Source organism: Melanostigma gelatinosum (assembly GCF_949748355.1).
Source record: "Melanostigma gelatinosum genome assembly, chromosome: 6".
Lineage (NCBI taxonomy): Eukaryota > Metazoa > Chordata > Actinopteri > Perciformes > Zoarcidae > Melanostigma > Melanostigma gelatinosum.
Window position 1 is genome coordinate 11,352,156 of NC_136639.1, and position 23,523 is coordinate 11,375,678.

The following is a 23,523-nucleotide window of genomic DNA, read 5'->3' on the forward strand; positions in this document are numbered from 1 at the left end:
TAAAAAGCAAGTTGACATTTTAATAACTGACGGGGCACATAACTTACTTTAGGTGGTACCTGTCTGATAAGCAGAAGGCCAAGTATGACAGTTACTGTGAGAAAATAACGACATGAGGGTGCAGTGCAGCAGAACTTGATTATAAATACTAAAGCAGGGTGATGATGTCAGGTGGTGGTCAAAGCAGCCTGGGCAGAGTATAGTTGCATCCTGAAACACAAAAAAAGAAGAAATGCATGGTGGGTGTTTTATAGGCTAATTCTAGTATTTTTTTTAGACTCACAATATGTACAGTTCATGTTTGACTAATTGTCAGCTAACAAAATGAATATATAAAGCCTCAATATTCCCCCTCCACGATTGTATTCATATGTAGAAAGACGTTCATGTATGGGAATCTGAAAAGACAGTTAATCCGCCCTTAAATACTTTATTGTTGTGACTAGATATTTGTCCTTACAGGGTGGAACCGATGACAATAACATGGTCTGGATGAAATGAGAGCATGGATCAGCGATGGATGTACTGCCACAGGAAGAGAGGCGGCTGTGGGCGGGGATAGTCAGCGGTGCTCTCTGATTGGTTATCCGGACCACCCCCGCAATAATTGTACTACCGGGGCCGAAACTGTTGAACACATCCTCGCACAACATCGTCAGTGAAAAGCAGCTATAGCGACGGTATCAGAGCCCCCACGTGTTTTTGACTGACCGCTGTTTACTAGTGCGCTGACTCTCATGGCGAAGAGACGTCCCGACGACACTCTGCTGCTGCACGGCTCTCCCTCCAAAAGATGTCACCTCTCTCTGGGCAGCGTTGACCTGCCGCCGGAGAGCATGGCTCCTACCGGGGGTGTGAGCCCGCCGTCCCTCCTGGCGTTGATGGGCAGCCGCTGCAGAAAGAGGCCGCACCACTTTGAAGCCCCAGAGAAACAAGAAGAAGCGGCCCTTCATCGCAAGCCCGCATGCTGCGACACAAGGAAGCGTGCAGCTACTCTTTTGGCCCTGCAGACTTCTGGAGGTTTCCAGGACCGTCGCAGCTCCAGCACGCTCACGGGCTCCAAGAAACGACCTCGAGATGACTGCACGGGTCTGGAGACTGTTGCTCCTAAAGCTAATGATCAAGTAAGTTATTAACAACATAGCGGGAGATTCACCGTGTGCAGCTCTGTTCAGAGAAAGTGAGTCGGTGTAATTGCATAACGTGTCCACTAGGTGTCACCCGTTACCATGATAGAGCGTCAACAACAGTGGGTAAAATATGCCACAGGTTGATGTCACTGGTGACCACCAGTCTAAACAGTTACTGTAGGCCTCTTTGCACATTTCTCCAGAGCTCAATCCTCCTCTCTTTCTGATCACTCAGGCCGGTGAAGACAACAACACTGAAGACTGCACGTACAACTCCTTCCAGTACTGGAGGGCCCCCTTACCTGAACTGAACCTCTCCCTGCTGGAAGATGCTCACCATTCCCAAAGTAAAGACGAGCCTAAAGTCAAACACTCCTCTTCTGACGCCATGGAGACCTGAAGATTACAGGTGCAAGCGACGTCTCAAACGTGATGATGAAAATGCTTTTCAGCCGATGGAGACGTTGAAAAGCACCTTAAGGTAGCTTGAAATGTATCCAGGAGAGATGCAACAACCTGATGTCGACTGCCCTAGTAGCCCCGTCGGTGAACCTTCGTGTGACTTCGGTGAAGCAGCACTGAGATCTGCACTGCAGCAAACTGCTCTTACATCGGTGACCAAAAGTGTGGTGACATTTTAGGAAACCTCAAGTCTGGTGTACAATTGTGACTAATACATTTTCATTTTGTGCTAAATCTTTACCTTGCAAACCTAGTATTTTATTAATCTATAATGTTAATACGATTAGTTATGAAAAGCAGGGTACAGTTTATATCATAATCACTTCTATAATATCTTAATGTGTTTTGTGTTACTGGTTCAGAAATTGTTCATAGATTTTGACTGTTATAGATGTTGGATACATTAGATAAAACACTTGACTTTAGTGTAGGCTGTATTAGCTCTTTTATTACATGTTACTGGTACACCTTTTTGCTAATCAGAGCTGATTGTAACAACCCTTTTTTGTATTGACAATAGAACAGTTTTCTGTACTCGTGTGTGCTTTTATTATTGTTTACTTGAATTTGTTTCCCCATGCATTTGTCAGGGTTTGACCAAAAAAACGTAACATACCAGAGGGTCAAATTTTCAAAGGCACCCTTAAAATATATACATTATGTAAGAAGCCACCAAATCAAAAGTTGCAGATATATATTGTAGCAAACAGCATGCACATTATCCTATACAGTAAATGCACATTTAACAGACGACACACGGGTAAAACCATGGAAAAGTAACACTTACCTGCCGCAGTCCATGCAAGGTGAGAAATGCTCATCAACAGTCACGTTTGTTTGCTGAACCGTTGATTGCGGTCTGAAAATAATACATTTTCTGAGATTTACAGATGTGATCCAGCAGTTTATCAGCTCAATGGCATCCAAGCCCTGCTGCTTCCAGCTAGGGGCCAATTAACTACATACAGTGGATTCAGAAATGATTCAGACCTCTTTGCAAACTTTGTAATCTGTCATTTTAGATTTATGAAATTTGCATTTTTGTCCATCAATCTTCTCTCAATAACCTATAATGTTTTAAACATGTTTTATTTAGGTTCAAGGTTCATTTATTGTCTTTGTACAATACATGGTTACACAACAAAATGCAGCGGGAGTCCCTTTATGACAAACAAACAAAATGGCCAGTGCATTCCTGTAGTGTATGTTTTAAATTTGCATCAGACAACACATGGTTAGATATAGAACAGACAGTTTGTAAGGACATTCAGATTTCTGACTTACCATTTTTAAGCCAATCTATCAAACGCCATCCTTGTTCAATATACTAACAATAGCAGAAACTCTGACAGCCTGGTGGAAATTCCACAAAATCACGAACATCACTTTTGCACCTTCAAATTGTACTCCCATATGGAACAATCCTGATTTTCTAAGTCACAAGACACCTCTAAATCTCCACACATGGTCCGCTAAAGGCATCACTCATCTGAAACACATCTTCAATAACAACACCATGGTTTCATTCCCTCACTTGGTTCAGAAGTACGGCATCAGGAGCAATCAATTTTTGGAATATCTGCAACTCAAATCATCCGTTCAATCCAAACTTAACATGAAGGCCACTAACCTAGAACAGCCCCCCTCAACCTCAGAATTAATTAATATCCCCTCTTCAAAAAAGTTAATCTCAAAAATATGTAGAGTAATATCACAGTCTGACAAAACATCATCCATACCATCAAGAAAATGGGAATCAGCCCTATCCATCACTCCTGATGCTGATTTCTGGAACCAAATCTGCAATAACATCTACTTCATGACTAAAAATGCCAATTTACAACTAATACAGTATAAAATACTTCACAGAATTCATTACACCGGGCAAAAAATGTTTCAAACGGGATTCACGTCAGATATCTGTTCACATTGCACTCAAAACAGCCCGGATAGCTTTGTTCACGCCACCTGGCACTGCACACCAGTTCATCACTTTTGGGAAGAAATAAGTGAGTCACTGTCTGTCTTCCTGGGCTGCCTCGTCCCTTTATCCCCTTCACTGTGCTTACTAGGAGACATCTCAACAATACATCTGAGTAAAACAAACCGCAAATTACTCCTTGTGGCCCGAACTATCGCCAAGAAAACTATCCTCATGAACTGGAAATCAAGGAATAACACACACATCGCACACTGGAGAAACTTAATGACAGAATATATTTCAATGGAAAATCTAACCTCATCCATCATATACAATACAACAGAACACCATTCCACCTGGTCATCCCCCACTATGTTTCTGCAAACGTGACACCACCCATTCTATTAATATTGAAATATGTATAGTATATATACCGGTGTATATATATATATATTTTTGTGTATTTTTTTACTATTGTTTTCTGTTTTGTTTTTCTTGCCGGACAACCAATTGAAACCCACGCACATGCATACATGAACATCCATATGCACACATACTGACCTGTTTTTCATTTTTTCATTTTTTTTTTCCTCCATCTCAAAAGGCTCAAGGACATTCTCAGACACACACACGCACACATACACACACACTGACGATATGATATTTGCTGGCTTTTATCCCACTGTTCTTGTCATCCTCTTGTTGTTATGTCTATGTGTTGTCTTAATATTGCCTCATGTCTTTCAATAAAAAAAAAAATTAGCATCAGGAGGAATGTAAACAGATTAAAAACTGAAATCTCTCATTTACATAAGTATACAGCACCCTTCATTTGGTGCTTTGTAGAAGCCTCTTTGGCAGCAATAATAGCTTTGAGTCTTCTTGGGTAAGTCTCTGCAAGCTTTGCCACCTGGATCTGGGAAGTTAATGTCATTCTTTCTGGCAGACCCTCTAGAATTGCCATCTTCAGGTCTCCACAGATTTTCTATAGGGTTCAAGTCCTGGCTTTGGCTGGATGATCCGGCTCATTGTCGTGCTGAAGTTGAGACGTCGCCCTGGCCTGAGGTCACGTGCACTCTGCATCAGGTTTTCTTCAAGGACTTCTCTGTACTTTGCTGCCTTCATCCTTCCCTCAATTCTGACCGGTCTGTCTGTCCCTGCCTCTGAGAACCACCATGCTTCACCAAAAGGACTGGACAACCAGGTGATGAGCAGTCCCCGATGTTCTCGTCACACCAGGGAATCTTTTTCCTCATGCTCTGAGTCTTTGAAATGCAGTTTGGCAAACTCCAAGCGTGCTGCCTGTCATGCCTTTTACTTAAGATTGCCTTCTGTCCAGCAACTACACCACGAAGGGCTGCTAAGATTGTCGTCCTTACAGCAGGTTCTGCCATCTCTGCAGAGGACGCTTGAAGCTCTCCAAGAGTGACTGTTGGGTTCTTGGTCACCTCCGTGACTAAGGCTCTTCTTGCCCGCTAACTCAGTTTTGCCAGACAGCAAACTCTAGTAAGCATCCTGGTGGTTCCAAACGTCTTCCATTTCACAATTATTGAGGCCGCCGTGCTCCCGGGAACACCGAAAGCTTTGGAAATGTTTATATACCCTTGCCCTGATCCAGGGCTCGAAAAGCAAGGTTTGCAAAGTTTCCTATCGGCTGCCAATTCAGGGCCTTTGATTGCCATCAGGGGCAAGCACAGATAAAAAGTAAGCACAACAATCAGCCAAATGTGCACCACAAAATGCATTTATAATATTTGTTGCATTAGTCATATTTAAATATTGAAAAGCAACCAGGATGCACTTGACCACAAACTGAGAGATTTCAGATTTATTCATATATATATGCAAAAACATGTTTCTCAGTATGGGTTGTTGAGTGTAGATTGATGGGTAAAATGGCAATTTCAACCATTTAAAAAATAAATCTACAACAATAAAATGTGCAAAAAGTGAAGGGATCTGTATATTTGCAGGTGCTGTGACCCTCCGGCTGGCTTTGTGTGTGTGTGTGTGTGTGTGTGTGTACCTGAGAAGGGGCTGACAATTAGACACATCTTTTAAATATATATATATCTGTATCATCCTTCTTGGCTGCTTTCACCAGTCACCACATCTCCCTGTCTGTCCCGCCTGCAGACTAGGACCATGATGGGGGACACAACACTGCCTCCTGCATGTGTTGACGGCTCTGGAGGTGAAAGAGTCCTGCATGTGTGTGGAGGAGGAGGAGGAGGAGGACTCCTCGAGGCTCCTGGCTCTCCCTGCTCTTTGGACCTGCGGCTAATAAAAGGTCAGTCAGTCCTTGTGAGAGGACTAAATGAACAGGTGGGATTAGACTCGAGACACATGTGGAGTCATACAAGATACACGTTTGTAACTGCAGTGTGCAGCCATGGTAAGTTATGTGTAAGTAAATCTAATGTCCACTAATGACTCCAGCTCGTTTCCAGCGGGTGTATAAATAAATCAGCGCTTTATGATGGGTATAAAACTATTTATTAAACGCGACGCATGAGCTGTCGTTTGCTAATAGCTAATGTTAGCAACGTTTTGATGTGATTTCGATGTTGGCTGAAGGAAACATGGTACCTAGTTATCTATTTAAGTCTCCAGCATACACTTTGGATAAAATAATGTTGTTTAAACAGCGTGCTTTAGAAACTTTAATTGGCGTTAATCAACTAACGTTTCTTAGAGTGCACAAAGTTAATCATTCAGTAAAAGTTTAGCTGAAATACTTCTACCTCGAATCTGTGTTTACATTTCGTGAAACTTTATTCTCCAAAGCATTTCAGACTAAAAATATATTGTATGTTTTATGTTCAACTAGTCATCTGATGGCAGTCACCATGTTACTACCAGATAATTATAACATTATGTTAATTATAAGTTAGTGCCTGGCATCTAGTTGAACAAGTTGAAATCTTAAATCGTTTCTGAAGAAAATCGTGATAGAAATTCAGATAAACAATGTAATACTTTGTCTCAATAAATGTCAAGGTATATGTATATATTATAGTACAGGATCTTTAAAGTAATGCTTTTAGGTGATTCATGTTTTGTTAGTTTAGTGGCAATTCTGAAATTGCAGCTGCAGCACATGGAGAATTAGTGAGGTTAATTGTCATTAAACTGAAATATCTATATATATATATAACTTTGCTATGTACCGGTATATATATATATATGTACACAAACACAGTGAACACAAACTGCCGCTACCCTTAAGCACCGTGTTTTATGTTAACACAGTCTGACCCAAGGAGGCAGCACACCAGCTCCCTCCCAGCATGTGTACGAATCTCAGGAAGGGGATGTGTGTATGTTTCCTACCAACAATTCTCTACTCAGTGAGGCCATTGTTAAATTGTTCTGTGACATGGGCCGCGGGAGCAGGACAGACCTTGAAAGATCAGGCGAAGCAGAAAAGACTTCTGTGAAAATCAATTGGAGTTTACTGTTGTACCTCTGGTTAACCAAGTGTTTTTAAGAGTGCAGTCGCTGTTTTTCTGACGAGGGGCCTGCAGTTAGTTCACTGTGGGTCCAGCATGTGTGGGCTGCTGCCGGCACTGTAATGAGCTTCACCGAAAAGGTCACTGATTACACTTTTTCAGCAATATTGGGGGGTTTCTTGCTGGGGGTTGAGTTTGACAATGCAGTTGAGAAGATGGTGCTTAGCTGCTCCAGGATCTGTGTTCTGTAAGTAAATATTTTCTCTTCTCATTCCAGTCACGAAAGTCTTGGATTGAGGAATCCTTCTCCAAAAGAGAGTGTGTGAAGTTTATCCCTTCATCTCGGGACCTACATAGGTAAACTGGAATCTGATTGCATTGATGAGCTTCCAGAAAAGTACAGGTTTTTATGATTCTCAGAAGAAAAACAGGATGATTTGTTTAGTTCGTACATCGTTGGATATTATCAGCAGTGGTTGGAAACAACGTTTTTCTGAGAGCAAAACGATTTGGCACTCGGCCCTTCCTTCCAGGAATAGAGACCGTGTGGATTCTTTGATAATTTGTTATTTCCTGTTTCTTACAGATGTATTCCCGTATGTCAAGTGTGCCAAAACTTGATCAGGTATAATCTATGAATTGTGTGTTTATGTGCGTATTTACACCATCCTCAAACCCACTACATTACCCTCCTACACCCCACCCCCTATTCCAATGAAGATCTTGTGTTGCTTTTCCCCCCACACACTTTATTTCATCATTTCCCCTTTTTGCTCTTTTGTTATTTCCCTTGTGTCTTGCCATATTTAATATTATTGCAAATTTAGAAAAGAACCACTTGTTTAATTTGTCACAAACTGCCTCAAGGAAAGTGATAAGGCCAATGTCTTTTTATTTTGTAGCTATCCTACATGGAAGTTAGTGTTATCAGCAGTGTAGGAGGTTAGGAGGATGAGAGATGTGTGGGAATTCTGTGGGCTGTAAAATGATAAACACAACCAAACATAGACCCAAGGACAAAGGGAGGTGAAGAGGAAGGGAGGGAGACGGGAAGGGGGACAAACTGCAGCAGCCTGGCTTAAATAGGCCTGGTGGAGGCCTGTCAGGTATCTGTGAATGTTACCCAACAATACCGTGATTTTGGGGTGCTTCACAAGCAAACACCTACTTTTGATCGCTCAAAAGAGTGATAACATGTAAGTGAATGATGTGCAGGCACAAACAGAAGTTACTCTGAATTTCTGCCACCTCTCACCACCCGCTATACTCAATCACATAATCTTTCAATTGATAGATGTAGTTGTGGCCGCCTCATTGGGGAGCACTCTTGGCAAGAGTCCCTTCCCCCCACATCCCTCTATCCTGGTCCTGGACAGGACCTGGAAGAGGACTGGTCCATAGAGCTCCACACCAAAGCCAGTCCCACGAACGCCTATGGGACCATAGACTTTCACGACACTGCCACGCGTGTATGCCGGGCCAAGGTCTGTGAGATTACTAACTCGACAGCATATGTGTTTGAAATGAAGGTACATGCTTTTCCAGGATTGAATAAGACAGGGATTTGTCTTATGATTGCTGTATAAACAAGCTTTGGCATGCTATGATCTAAGATAGCATCTGCTTCACTGAACAGTCACGCGGTACCTGAGAACAGCAGAAATAGCTTCTCCGTCCCTAAAAGTGCCATGTTTTTCCTCTCCAGTATGTTCGTGTGGCTGTGGACTCCAAGCCAGAGGTGCTGCTCCAGCTGATGTTGAGGGAGTGGCAGATGGAGAGACCCAAGCTGCTACTGACTGTCCAGGGGGGCTCAGAAAACTTCCCCCTGTCCCTTAAAGTCAAGCAGGCCTTCAGCAAAGGGCTGATCACTGCCGCCCTCAGCACAGGAGCATGGATATTCACTGACGGCATCAATACAGGTAGGTTGATGCACGTTGTAAGATCTGCGTGTGTGGGTCAGTATCACTTGTTACTCCTGAACAACACTGGATGCTGTTGACTGATGTGCATCATTATTGGTAAAAACCATTATTAAACGGTAAAGAACCCCTTGTTACGTCATGCCTGTATGATGTTCAGTTAATTTTACGTTGCATGTACATTTCTGTTTGCGATGCCGTTATAATAATAATAATATTATTGGGCTGTATGAGTAGGTCTGTTCATTGGTCAGGATTTCAGTCCATTCACAGTCTGTGTCCCTGGGTCTAAGAGTTATACTCTTGAATTTGATTTGCTGTGCATTCAGCTGCTCTTTACATGCTCTAGGTGTGTCTAAGTATGTGGGCGAGGCAGTGAAAACATTTGGGGGCCACAACCTGAGGAAGAGAAACACAGTCGGCATCACACCATGGGGAGTCATTGACAACAACATGGACCTCATAGGCAGAGATGTAAGCTATGAAATCTTATGTATTGTTGATTTCATCAGTTTGACACTGAATACTGTATGGTTCTTGACTCTTGATGTGACTTTCACTTACCATGGCTCAGGTGTTCAGGCCCTACCAGCCACTGGGGAATCCTTTGAGCAAGAGGGCCTGTCTTAATGGTTTCCACTCCCACTTTCTGCTGGTGGATGATGGAACGCTGGGAAAACATGGCTGCCAACAAGGCCTCAGGAGGAAGCTGGAGAAACACATCCGTCTACAGAAGATACACCCTCGTGAGTCAGTGTGTGTGTGTGTGTGTGTGTGTGTGTGTGTGTGTGTGTTTTTGTGCAATACTTATAGGCAGAGAGAAAAGCTCAGGGGCTCGATGTGACCGACGTTATGTCACCCTCTCCTCCCGTCTTCGTAGAACTGAAGCAAGGAGTGCCTGTGGTGTGTGTGGTGGTGGAGGGAGGCCCTGCCATTGTGTCCACAGTGTTGGACTATGTCAGCAATGTGCCTCCCGTGCCAGTGTTTGTGTTCGAGGGATCGGGCAGGGCGGCCGACCTGCTCGCCTTCCTACACAAGCAGACTTCTATTGACAGGTATGCATGTCCCGAACAACTGAAGTAAGAAGTAAGTCTAATGGAGCTACCTTATTGTGTCAACTTGTTGCTTTGATAATGTTGTGACATGTCACAAATATAACTTACAGCTTTACTGCATTTCTTCAGGCAGTTGGATGCTGACACTAAAGAGGACTTCCTTGTCAGGATTGGAGATGTGTTTGCAGTAGAGACAGCAGAAGCGTCTCAGCTCTGCAGTCTCCTTCTGCAGTGTATGGACCACAGAGAGTCTGTAAGTGAAACACCATTTGGGAATGTTTATGTTGTGATTCAAAACATGTACGACTCACTACCGGTACCTCCAATATGTCTTTGAATAACAGATAACCATCTTTGACTCCGAGTCAGAGGACCAAACGGCACCTGATGCAGCCATTCTGACAACTAGTCTCAAGGGTATTTATATTTCTCCTCTTGGTTGTGACAATAGACATCTTTCACTGCAGACATTTGACATGTCACAGCAGGAAAACTACATAATAGTAATAATAATTGATAACAGTAATAACTGCTGCATTCTTTGTAGGTTTACAAGTTCCAGGCTTGTTATTGTGCAGGCAGAATTACTGGTGCACTTAAATGGAACAATGGAACAATAATTAATGATAGAAATGGGCTTTTCCTGCTAAAATGTCAGCTGGGAGAAAGGTTTGCTGTTGTCTAGGAATGCAGAGGTATATATCTACGTTCTGATGTATATTTTTTGTTCTGTATGATGAACAGGCACCAAGGCCAGTCCTGCAGAGCAGCTGAGTATGGCCCTCGCCTGGGACAGGGCTGACATAGCACAGAAAGATGTCCTGGTGTACGGACAGCATTGGAAGGTAAGACGGGCTCAGAGACTCACTACTGTATATATGTTGTAATTAAACGTTGTTATTGCACATTATATTCTTCATTCTAACGGTCCTTAACAGTTGCTGTCTCATCCTAATAATTGTATGCTGTATGCAGGTGGGTTCCTTGGAGAATGTCATGCTGGATGCTCTGGTGATGGACCGAGTCAGTTTTGTCAAACTGCTGATTGACCACGGCATGACTATGAGCCGCTTCCTTACTGTGGATCGCCTGGAGGAGCTCTATAACACGGTTATTATCATATGTTGAAGTATCTACTTTTTATGTTTGCGACTCTCCATCTCCTTCAGACTGTATTATTTACTTATCTTATTGGTACAGCATTGACATAAAAAACAACATATTACATTAAAAAAAACAAAAAAAAGACTTACACCCCACAGTACTTGTGTTTGTCTTGCTGTACCGTTTACTGTTTTGTTTCCCCTTGGCTCGCACTTTAGTATACAAACAGAAGAAATTCAGTTATTTTGATTGTGACTCTTGAAACACAAACTCCAAAACTGTGGCTTTGATCGAACTCACAATAATGCACTGTAAGTGTTTTGCACCAGTAATGTCTTTGTTTCTTGGTCACTTGCATTCAGGGTATTTTCCCAGTTGTTGTTTTAGGATGTTTTGAGATCATAAGACTCTTTGTCATCAGTACATTCACACTTGGCTTTCTCCACAGTGCCTTTATCTTTTGTGTATCAATACCTGTTTATTTATTCATAACTCTGGGACAATAAGTCCCCCTAAGAAGCTAAGTGTCCCAGGGCTGCGACTGTGTACGCAATATGCAACTTTGTTATAAAGTAACCAGTAGATCTTTTATTTTGCTCTGATTTGGCAGCTGTCCCGTTTACTACTCTCTGGATAATATTTCAAGTTTCTTTCCACAGTCACAGGGGCAGACGGACAGCTTCCTGCACCACCTCGCTGAAGATGCAAAACAGGTGACAAGTGAGAATGAGATGATCATATGGATATTAAATTACACTCTTTACTCAGACATTATTGGCTTTAACTAGTGTTACTATTTTTCTAAATTTAGTCTTAATCCTGTGTCAAATCTCCTTGTTAGTGTTAAGCCTATTTAGTCAACTTCATCCTGTTCTGTTTAGTCACGTTTTAGATGACTAAAAGTCTGTACATTTTAGTCTTATCTTAGTCAGAGAAAATGGTAACTTTTTTCAACTATGGTTTTAGTCAAAGTTGACTTTTTAGTCATCAGATTATACCAAACATTTCAGTCTCGTCTAGCCAAAATGTCACCTTGTTTTTTTCTCCTGAACCCTATTGTTGTAATTGTTAACTTAAACTTAAAGGAGCAGTTTGTAGGATTTAGTGGAATCTAGCCACGAGGTTGCACATTTGCATGCCTGTTAGAGAACTACGGTAGCCTTGAGGTAACATAAAAAAACGCCTCTATGGACACTATAGGTATAACTGTAGAAGCCGTATAAACAAATATATAATATGTGTGTATTTACTGTGTGTGTATTTACTGTGTGTGTGTGTGCGTGCGTGTGTGTGTGAGAGTAGACTTCTCTTCCCATAGGTTACCGGCTCTCTCTAATTGACATGGGCCTGGTGATAGAGTACCTCATAGGAGGAGGGTACCGCAGCACCTACACACGGAAACACTTCAGAGCTGCCTACACCAGCCTGCAGGACAAAGTAGCTAGAACTCTTTCTTTCTTTGTCCACTGTGTTTTGATGTCCTTGATGAATGAAACCCAAGGTTGGTGGGGATTTTTGTCAGTATTTTCAGTCATTCAAATACTTCACTCGTAATTGAAACTATTCAAATTTAATTAAATTGTTCTGAGAAAGGCAGCCCTAACAGCTTTGTACAAACATATATTTTTACAATATAATCCCCTTCATAACTTATTTTCCTTATGGGATCCCTCCTTCTTCATCTCCATTCCTTTGTGGTTTGTTTTGTCCATACCTCTAACTTTCCCATAGGAGCAGGATGTGTCACCCGGGAGTATTGGAGAGATCACGTCGAGCCCTGGCCTTGTTGATGCTCCACGGCTGTTTCCCTTCAACTTCAACGACCTGTTCGTGTGGGCCGTTCTTCGTCAGCGTCAGCAGATGGCACTGTTCCTGTGGCAGCATGGCGAGGATGCGCTGGCACGTGCGGCAGTGGCTTGTAAGCTTTACCTCTCCATGGCCTTTGAGGCACGGCAGAGCAGTATGGACGACCAGATTTCAGAGCGATTCAAGACACATTCACTGTGAGTGTATGTCAGTGTGTGTGTGAGTGTTGTCTGTACTCAACCTACTAGGACAATTGCAACACAATAAAGTTTGAAGTAGCATGATTAAAGACCCATTTAGTAATCATTTAAATTACGAGTTTGTGTATTAAAAGATCCTTAAATGGTGCATAATGCAGGATATCCCGTCTTTGTGCCTTAGTGAGTTTGGTCAGCTGGCGGTGGACTTGTTAGATTGTGCATTTCGCCAGAATGGGCAGATGGCCATGAAGCTGTTGACTTCAGAGATGGAGGCATGGAGTCACTTCACCTGTCTGCAGATGGCCGTCTCCTCATGTCATCGACCATTCGTCTCACACTCCTGCACTCAGACGCTCCTCACAGATCTCTGGACCGGTCCGCTCAACATGAGGAAAAACTCCTTCGTGAAGGTAAATATTGTGAACATTGCAAGTGTCAGAGAATATAAAAAAATATTGCTTCACTAAGCTTAAGCACTAAGTTGGAGGCATTGTTTCCTGATGTTTCTGGTATATGATACACTTGTTATCTCTATTTTTCAGATCATTTTGAGCCTTCTTCTGCCCCCTGCCATCTTGCTACTGGAGTTTAAAAGCAAAGCTGAAATGTGCCATGTACCACAGTCCTATGAGGCAATGCTGTTTGGACTTGAGTCTGTGAAGTCTCCACCGGCTGACGAGGTAACTGATCACACGGTAAAATAGCAGTAGTGTACTTATCCAGCGCTGTTTTCAAACTGTAACCCAAATCCTAATAGCTTATTGTACCTCTTGTCTTCCATTCTCTTCTCCTACTCTACTCTACTCTACTCTGCTCTACTCTGCTCTACTCTGCTCTACTCTGCTCTGCTCTGCTCTACTCTGCTCTGCTCTGCTCTACTCTCTCTGCTCTACTCTGCTCTGCTCTGCTCTGCTCTACTCTCTCTGCTCTGCTCTGCTCTAATCTACTCTGCTCTACTCTGCTCTGCTCTACTCTCTCTGCTCTGCTCTACTCTCTCTGCTCTGCTCTACTCTCTCTGCTCTGCTCTACTCTGCTCTGCTCTAATCTACTCTGCTCTACTCTGCTCTGCTCTGCTCTGCTCTACTCTGCTCTGCTCTGCTCTGCTCTACTCTCTCTGCTCTGCTCTACTCTCTCTGCTCTGCTCTACTCTGCTCTGCTCTACTCTGCTCTACTCTGCTCTGCTCTACTCTGCTCTGCTCTGCTCTACTCTGCTCTACTCTACTCTACTCTGCTCTACTCTGCTCTGCTCTGCTCTGCTCTACTCTACTCTGCTCTGCTCTACTCTGCTCTGCTCTACTCTACTCTGCTCTACTCTACTCTGCTCTGCTCTACTCTGCTCTGCTCTACTCTACTCTACTCTGCTCTACTCTGCTCTCACAGGCCAGTCAGGATGCAGAGCGAGGCCTGTCGTTCCATGACAGATGTTTTGGTCACGTGTCAGAAACTGTATCCTCCACCACGGTGACGTGTCTTTCCTGGATCACACGACTTTATGGCTTCTACACAGCTCCTGTTGTCAAGTTTTGGTTTCACACAGTAGGTGGTGTCCATGTTGTAATACTTGTGGAAACAATTTAAATATTTCTCTTTCTGACAACAGAGCATTTCCTTCTTGTTTGATGCAGCATGTATAGTATTTAATGTACATTTTTCTAATGTTTCCACATTTTTTTAACTGTCTCTGTTTCCATTTAGATGTCCTACTTGTTCTTTCTGATGTTATTCTCCTACGTCGTCCTGGTGGAGATGCAGGATCAACCCAGTGTTCAGGAGTGGCTGGTCATCGCGTACATCTTGTCCACTGCAGTGGAGAAAACCAGAGAGGTGAGAGAGCCAGAGAGACATGTTCTCTACTTTATTTCTATTCTCTCCGTTAATTCTGTAACTATTTAGATGCATCGGTGATACATTTTCTACCGAGGGTATTCCTAAAAAAGTGTCATATTGAAGACCAAATAAAAGTATTTAGTACATAACACAATGCATAAGCATCTTGGTTGACAGATCAACACAGCTTAATACTACTTAACAAAAGAATATCCGAATATGTAACTCTGAATTAGGTACTCATGTCTGAGCCGAGGAACCTGAGCCAGAAGCTGAAGATTTGGTTCTCGGAGTACTGGAACGTATCAGATGCCATTGCCATCCTCCTCTTCCTGGCTGGATTGACACTGCGTTGGCATGCTGACCCCTACCGGACGGCAGGACGGATCAGTTACTGTCTGGACATCATCTTCTGGTTCGTCAGGGTGCTGGATCTGCTGGCTGTCAACCAGCATGCTGGCCCTTACCTCACCATGATCACTAAGATGGTGGGTAGAGACTGTACACTACTTGTTGGAGAGTGAAGAAAGTGGAAATGAGTTTTTTTAAATGTTTCAGTCACCCCTCTTGTCTCTCTCTGTCTGCTCAGACCAGTAACATGTTCTTCATAGTGGTGATGATGGCAATAGTGCTGCTGAGCTTCGGGGTGTCCAGGAAGGCCATCCTGTCTCCAGATGAGGACCCATCCTGGAGCCTCGCTCGAGACATAGTCTTCCAGCCCTACTGGATGATCTACGGAGAGGTCTACGCAACCGAGATAGATCGTGAGCGGTTCAAGAGAAACACAAGACACTTATTAACCAGTTTTGATTCAAAGCAGTTGATGACTTTGGTGTAGCCTTGAGTTTCTTAGTTTTCTTAATGTCAGATTAACTCGCCACTTGTCCTTTGCAACATGATGAGACGCACATACAGATCAGGTGATGTTTAACTTAAAAGCAAAGTGAATCATGGAACTTCACTAAAATTCAGTTCATTCAGTCATTCTCACCCATTTTTAAGTGATGCTTGCTTGATTATTTTGATAACTAATGCAGCAGTTGACAACTGCACGTGTACAACAAACAACATGAAGATGCCAAAGGCTGTAAAGCAAAAGTTTGTTGGTACAGCAATTCCAAATGTATCATTTTACTGTTTTTAGATGAGGTTATTTCTCCGTGCCATATATCAGTTCTGGGTATCAATGCCAAATCACACCCTTAATCAAAACTTCGAATCATACATTAAGGGAAAAAAAGTCTGAATTCAGGCCTTTAAGCATCTGTGGCATTGGTTACAGCAGTGTCAGTTTGCATTGTATTCCCACTGTTAATGTTGGTATTGATTGTTGCTCGTGTAAAGTCTGTTGTGTGTGTGTTTGGGTGTCTTAACAGCATGTGACGACGGTCATCCGTGTCCTCCCGCTTCCTTTCTGACGGCATTCCTCCAGGCTGTCTACATGTTCTTCCAGTATATCATCATGGTCAACATTCTCATCGCATTTTTTAAGTAAGCATGTTTATAAAGCAAATTCCAAATTACATTTTCACAGTGTAGGACCCTAAAATACATAGCACTTTTATTTAAATTGATGTTGTCCTCTCAATAACAGCAACATCTACTTTGACATGGCATCAACCTCCAATAAGCTGTGGAAGTACAACCGCTATCGCTACATAATGACCTACCAGGAGAGGCCGTGGCTGCCTCCGCCGCTTATCCTCCTCAGTCACATGACCTTAGGTTTGAGAGCCATCTACAGGAGATGTATTGGGGATGCTGAGCGGCAGGAGAGAGGCTCTGGACTTAGTGAGTACCGCAGTGTGCATGTGTGTGGATATAGTCATTTCACAGCATGTGTCTTTGTATTCAGTCTCTTCTCCTGTCGTACCTGTCTTTACCAGAGCTCTACCTGGGCCATGAGGATCGTAAGAGGCTCCATGAGTTTGAGGAGAAATGCGTACAGGCCTACTTCCACGAGAAGTGTGAAGTTCTCCACAGCAGTCAAATTAACAGGATCAGAGCCACATCTGAGAGGTCTGATTGATATTATAATTGATTGGTATTGACCAGGAAAAGGGACTCTGCTCAATTTATGTTATCTGAGAGGATGACCTTCCGGCTCTTGTGTTCCCTATCAGGGCAAAATTACAATTGAGAGCTACTTACTGGCCTTTTGGATTTGTTTCCCTTGGGTCCTTGCAGAGGATGATGCCAGTGTTTTGGATATTTTAAAGTTAATGCTCACATAAACAGTGAGCTTTGATTCAGATGTATCATAGATAAGCAAAATGTATATGAATGGTGATATTGGAAATTACACCTTTTCTCATATGTTTTGGAGATTGGAATTACATTGTCGCGCAATCCCGCGAGTGTGTATTCCTGTCCTGCTAACACAAGCTTCACTCATATGTCTATATACATGTGACCCACAATACATTATGTCGTCACTGTGTAAAGTGTCCTGTCAGTGGCTTTATGTCGTCACAATGGGATGAGTTCACTTTGTTGTCAGCTGTGGGATCTGGTATACGTCAAGAACGTCAAACATGGGCCGTTATTAATAAAAAGGTGTTTGAAGAGTGTGATTTATTTATTTTTTGTTCTACTAGAGCAGAGGAGATGTGCATGATGGTGGGGGAGGTCTCAGAGAAGGTCATCTTCATTCAGGACAGCCTGTCGGAGCTGGACTGTCAGCTGGGTCAACTCCAGGACCTGTCGGCTCTGGCCGTGGACACCCTCACCCTGCTCTCTGCTTCTGACAGCCTGCAACAGGAGGAGGCCCGCCTGGCTCAATGTCGACTCATCACAGCGTCCCGGCACATCCTCCCTCACAGCTGGACCCTCCCGCACAGAAGTGGAGCCGACTGTGATGTACTTAATATGCGGCGAGTGATGCCCAGGTTGTCCAAAAGTAACCCGCCCTCTGTGCTGGAGGGCAGTAGTCTGGTGGCGAGTAGACTGGCATCTCAGGAGTGCAATGTCAGAGCTAAGGGGAGCAGAGGAAGAAGACAAGGACACAATGAGGATGGAGAGGAAGGAGCAAAGGAGGTACTTAATGTTGTCATTTCATAATCATAACTGTTGTAGAAAGAGAATGAGGATTTAATACCTATCACCGTCGTCTCAGCTTCTTCTTCTCAGTAGCAATAATGCTAGCACATAATGAATGACTTCTACGCTTTATATGTAACACATTTATTTCCTTACGATTCGCAGTCTGCTACTGTTGATCAGACACCCTGTCAGTCCTGTGGGCCGTCCCGCTGTGTGTCTCCTCTTTCTCCCAGAAGCTTGGAGTCACCACATCAAAAACTCTGGACAGGTGAGCCATACTTGTATCCCAGTCAGGAGGAAACTTCTGTGGAAGAGGAGGAAGGAGAAGAAGAGCAAGAGGAGGAAAGGACACATGAACAGCTGTCTAATGTAGAATTATCCAGAGCCTCTTCCAATGCTCTCCTTCTGTCTGAGCCTCGAGACTTCTCTGAGGGTTTGGTAAATCCTGCCTTTTCTCAGGATGATAGCCAACCAAGTTGTCGGTCCAAACCTTCCAGCCAATGTGGAAGGCAGGCCCGGTGGGCATGTCTGTCCAGCGAGCCTCCCTATGGCCACTGCAGATCCCTGTCATCCAGTGTGGAGAAGATGACTTTCTCAGGGGCACCCCTCACTCCGATGAGGGGATCGTGTCCTCTGCTTAACGAACCGATGGACAAAGAGCGTTTGTCTGAGGAGAGGAGTTTTTGGGACGACACATCGCTACTGTGCAGCAAGAGCAAAGGTAACGTTGTAGTTTGTAATGCAGAGGTTAGAAAAACAAATTATTTAATACAAACAGATGCTTTAAAACTAAAAAATAAGCCTTTGGTCATAAATATTTGCGTTCAGCATGCAATTATGGTCAAGCTTGATCTAATTTTTCTAACATATGTGTGTTTTCGTTTCCACAGAGTGGTCCAAGTCCTCTGACTTCACTCAAATCTTAAACAGCAGAGGCAAAAGCCATAACAGGAAGACAGTGAAGATACAAGAGAGCAGTCCAGATGCTGTAAGATGTTCAGAGCTTTCTGTTGAGATTTACTTGATTTATGACATTTGAAATTGTTCTCCATGATGGCTCAGAAATGCACTGCCTATTGCATGGATCATCAAACCCTGCTCATTGTTTTGTTTTATATTCTGTGACTCTTCATTTCTTACGGTTAACCAACGCAGTCCAATCTGTCTGATGCCTGCTGGAGAAGGTACCGGAGATTGAGAGGAGAGCCTACATGTTGGTCGGCTTCAACCAGTCTCAGTCAGCTCAGTAAGGACCTGAAGATTATTTCAATCAAGCACTTATTAGTTATTATTAGTAATACCGTAAGCATAGGCCACCCCACTGAACCAGAATGCACAGCGGAACAATGAGGGAAATGACAAGGTGGAGGATGAGCGGATGATAAAGAGCCTGTTGGCTTATCAAACCAAATCCTCTCTGATTTTATCATGTAATGAATCCTGCATATGAATAAATGAACAGTGAAATGATCAAATGTGCGATGTATAAGTTACTTACAGTGTACATTTTTTTTAAAATATCTGAATATTGAAAATAACTATTTTGTTTCAGATTTTGAACCAATGGATTTGTTGAAAAAGCAAGTGTTTTCCCATCAGGTAAATCTGTGACAAATTGTGGCAACACACTGTTGTAATTGTGGAAACATTATAAACATTGATGAAATGTAAGATCATGTTGAGTGTGTAATTTGTCTGAGTATCTTTGCATTGGCCCTCAGGATGTGTGGCGCCCCACTGACTCAGCATGGAACAGCTGGGCCCGATCAATGAGCCGCAGGTCTTCGTAAGTCTGCCTTTCTTTTGGCCGTAACACTTTCAAAACACTTAAAGACGCTAACAATTAAATCACATGTTTTTCTTTGTGGCTTTGATACAGTTTACAGAGTGGGATTGCCTCTGAAGGTATTTCTGAACATACACTTTTGATGCATTTCATATAGAATATGTTTATATAGTGAAATCATTTGTCATTGTGAGATTTACAGTTTTTTTCTGTCTTTTGTTTTGCTCGCTTCAGCGAAGAGTGCCTCATTCCAGTCCTCGGAAAATTTGTATCCGCACTATTCAGGTATTGAGATATTATTCAGAAAATTAAGAGTGATTCATTTCGGCTAACATTTTCTTTTACTCGATTTAAAAAGCTTTTTTATACCTGGACTCATCTATTGTGCATCTGAATTTGTGTTATTATACTTGTATTTTAGCTCTTTTGTTTGTGTGTTAATAGCTATGGAGAGAAACAATCTGATGAGACTGGCTCACACCATTCCCTTCACTCCCGTCTCCATTCTGGGTAACATTTTAGTTTCTTGTCTCAGTCAACTTATTTCTTGTGAATTACCATTCCTCCTTCCAATCACTTAATCTCCTGTTTTCCTCATTCTCTGCAGGAGGTGAAGAGGTGAGCATCTACTCTCTGGAGGAAGTGTCCTCTGACGCTGACCCAGAATGTAGCACGGTCCCCTCCTGGTCGTCACGAGGCCTGTCTGCCCTGCTGCAGCCCCTCTCCAGTGAAGAGGGCTCTATGGATGGGGGTCTCCGGCGGGGCTGCAGGGTGCTGTGTACCTGGGCGGAACGGGACGTGCTCAGACCTGGTCTGGTGTACGTGGTCAAAGCCTTCAAGCCGGAGGTGGTCCGTGCCTGGCAGAGGTACTTCCAAGGTAGCACGGCACTGGAGCTTTGTTTAAGGGTAAGTGTACCTAAATAGGAAAGTGCACATAGGCAGGGAATAGTTGACATTTCTCACCAATTACCAAAATTGCTCCTATTTTTGTTACATTTTCACAATTTTAAATCGACTGGACCTTTTAGCTTCCTATCGCTTTAACTTTATGCTCAACCTGTGTTGGATACCCCTGAAGGAGATCCAGCAGCAGAGAGCAGCCCAGAAGATGATGCAAGTGTTCGACGAGGTCAAACCTGATGATATGCATCACTCACCAAGGTGTGTGTTTTCTCTTGTGCATACATCTGTGTGTGTGTCTGTGCATGTACTAATGTCTTTTCCCCCCCACCAGGTTTCTAGATGTAGCGCTGGTCCTCTGGCATTCCAATGGCCAGTGGCTGACTATTGAGAGGAACATGGTCGGGGACTTCAGGAAGTACAACAACAACACTGGAGAAGAGATCACCCCCTGCTGTTCACTGGAAGAAATGCTGCTAGCGTTCTCCCACTGGACATACGAGTACTCATGCAGAGAGCTTCTGGTGCTCGATATACAAGGTAGAGTCCTTTGTGTGTGTTTGCAGCATGCCTGTCTATCTACTTATCTGTCCTTTATTTCAGTATCGACGTGTTCTTTTCTTGACAGGTGTAGGGGAGGAGCTGACTGATCCAACAGTCATTATGGCAGACGGTCAAAGGTAAGTTTCAGAAACCGTTCCCCTCTCATTTTGAACTTCAAATGATCTCAAATACATATTGGTAAAACAGACAAACCCTGTTTCTGACGCCGTTGCAGTGGTAGTAGGGGTGAGATGCTGTTTGGTCCAGATAACCTCGGAGAAGCTGCCATCAGCGGTTTCCTGCAGAAACATTCTTGCGGTGCCTGCTGCCGCAGACTGGGCCTAGCAGGTCAGACACGTTCAGTGTTAACGTGTATGTGTGTGAGAAAGAGAGAAAATGTGTGCATATTAACATTGTTAAAATATGTGAAGAATACAGTTTTATTTTATTTAATCTGTACCCCATAGCGTATACATAGGATTGTCATTGTTGGTTTTTTTTTTGCACACGTGTATACGCATTTAATTGTATGTCACCTCTGTGTCGTCACTCTGGAGGCCAGCGTTGGCTCTGAGATAAATCCCCAACAACTTCAAATGAAGACAACACACACCAACAGCCAGCTAATTAAGCTGCGAGTGTTCGTTTATTCCGATAACAACAGCAGTGTTTGAGGCATGGGGGTGGGCCCTGCTTTGTGCATTGTGCTCCACGGCCTTTGATTACATATTAATCATGTATTTGTGCTGGCGATGTGCTGCTGAGACATTAGCTTTGATTAGCTATTAATTAACGTCTCTGGGTAGGCACGATACCGGCATCTAGAGGATAACTGCTCGGAAAGAAACTGTGCTCAAAAACAAACAAGCACACAAACACAAACATTCAGACACAGTTGTTTTGATATTTCAAAGGTGCATTGTGTTTGCTCTTCTTCTTCTTGTGACCTCTCCAAGATTTCTCCGACAAATCAAACCAAATTATTAATGTTGGATGCGTGGACTTCCTCCCAGGCCTGTCAGTATTCTCTTTCTTGTGGTAATGACTGTGTTATTGGAGCGACTTGTCGCTTACTGATGTTCCTGTTGTTCAGATTTAAGAAAGAGCCCGGATAGCTGCGAGAACAGTAACGAGGCAGAGCCGACATGGGGGCAAGAAGAACAAGAGGGCGATTAAACCAGGGTGTAACCGTTGACCCAGGAAGTAGGGAAGGACACCACACATGCACTTTTACCGACACATGTACAGAGACTTGTCTGCTTGAACACACATACATACACATGTTCTCATAAAATGTGGTCTTTGGTGTCCTGCGTCAGCCCTGATTCCTTTGCAGGGGAAACGGGGAGAGAGAAGAGTGAACTGTTATCACAAGCAGTCTGTGACTAGACACTGTAATTTAAACAAAGGCTTCAATACATGACGTAAATACTGTCGGGAGGAAATTCGTTTTTGCAGATTATTCTTATAAAATCACTAAGCTGTGTTGTATGAATCATAATAGGAAACACAGTAATAAGATATTGTTTTTTCAAGACTTCACAAAAGTCTAAATTACCATTTTCTATATTATTATTATTCTGTATATTTTGATATTGAGGCAATGGCAATCACTGTTATGATTAACATGCACCACACATTATGGATTCATTTATTAAGGATGATATTGTTCCATCTTTGGCTAAAATAAAAAGAGTTAAAATCTAACAATGTATGTGTGAGACAGAAAAACAAGACAGAAATGCACCCATAAAATTTCCTTTATTTTTTTTTCTTCCCACAACAAAATGTCTACAAAAGCGATAAAATATAGAATTTAACAAAAATCACTTCAGACCTTCACATTGTATTTACATCTCAAAGGAGGACTCAGTCAGGGCCCCGCATGACTCTGAACTTCAACCCATGATGATCCATCACTTGGGGGTGTTTGTGGCTCTCCTTAATGCAAATGCACGCACAAACACTATTTCATTCTCATATGAAAATAAAAAAAATCGACAGTAGAGCTGATGGTTTTACAGTCGAGTCAGAGTTCAGAGTCCAGCAGAGTCCCGTTTCTCCAAATGAAAAAAGCATAAAATGTAAAAGCTGTTTGTCAGTGTAATCAAATACATATTTTCCTCGGAGTTCTCCTTTTTTGATTGGTTTCTCAAGTAAATTCACACAGTAAAGCCTCTACGCCCCACTCTGCCAATCCTTCCTCTCCTCACTAGCTAGCACTTTGAAAACAACAAAAAAAAAAGGTCTCATTTTATTGTATTTTTAGATTTCTTATGTTAGTCCTGTGTAAAAGAGGTACTGCAGCCCAAGAACCTTTCAGGTTTCGGTTACAGATTGCTACATTTTGTTTTATTTGCTCTTGCTGGGACGCAA

At 42.9% G+C, this 23,523-nt stretch overlaps 2 protein-coding genes across 2 annotated transcripts; both read left to right on the forward strand.

Moving 5' to 3' along the window:
* Positions 1–529: 529 nt before the first annotated feature.
* LOC306778168 (uncharacterized protein) lies at positions 530–2,126 on the forward strand. The gene is made up of 2 exons (XM_079269595.1): positions 530–1,124; positions 1,366–2,126. Exons 1-2 carry the CDS (start codon positions 738–740, stop codon positions 1,528–1,530), a joined length of 552 nt encoding a protein of 183 aa, XP_079125721.1. The 5' UTR covers positions 530–737; the 3' UTR covers positions 1,531–2,126.
* Positions 2,127–5,658: 3,532 nt separating this feature from the next.
* trpm6 (transient receptor potential cation channel, subfamily M, member 6) lies at positions 5,659–22,729 on the forward strand (the record flags this gene model as incomplete). The annotated part of the gene is made up of 39 exons (XM_079270759.1): positions 5,659–5,838; positions 7,243–7,322; positions 7,552–7,590; positions 8,260–8,449; positions 8,671–8,884; positions 9,234–9,358; positions 9,459–9,630; positions 9,765–9,939; positions 10,069–10,192; positions 10,284–10,356; positions 10,684–10,784; positions 10,915–11,049; positions 11,703–11,756; positions 12,346–12,480; positions 12,775–13,046; positions 13,231–13,459; positions 13,592–13,744; positions 14,430–14,585; positions 14,745–14,873; positions 15,113–15,364; positions 15,466–15,640; positions 16,253–16,367; positions 16,471–16,667; positions 16,763–16,895; positions 17,474–17,912; positions 18,081–18,639; positions 18,809–18,906; positions 19,074–19,164; positions 19,471–19,517; positions 19,640–19,698; positions 19,798–19,823; positions 19,939–19,989; positions 20,149–20,214; positions 20,312–20,610; positions 20,783–20,865; positions 20,939–21,144; positions 21,233–21,284; positions 21,383–21,495; positions 22,241–22,729. The coding sequence occupies 39 exons, from the start codon at positions 5,659–5,661 to the stop codon at positions 22,321–22,323; spliced, it is 5,880 nt and encodes a 1,959-aa protein (XP_079126885.1). The 3' UTR covers positions 22,324–22,729.
* Between the last annotated feature and the right edge of the window lie 794 nt (positions 22,730–23,523).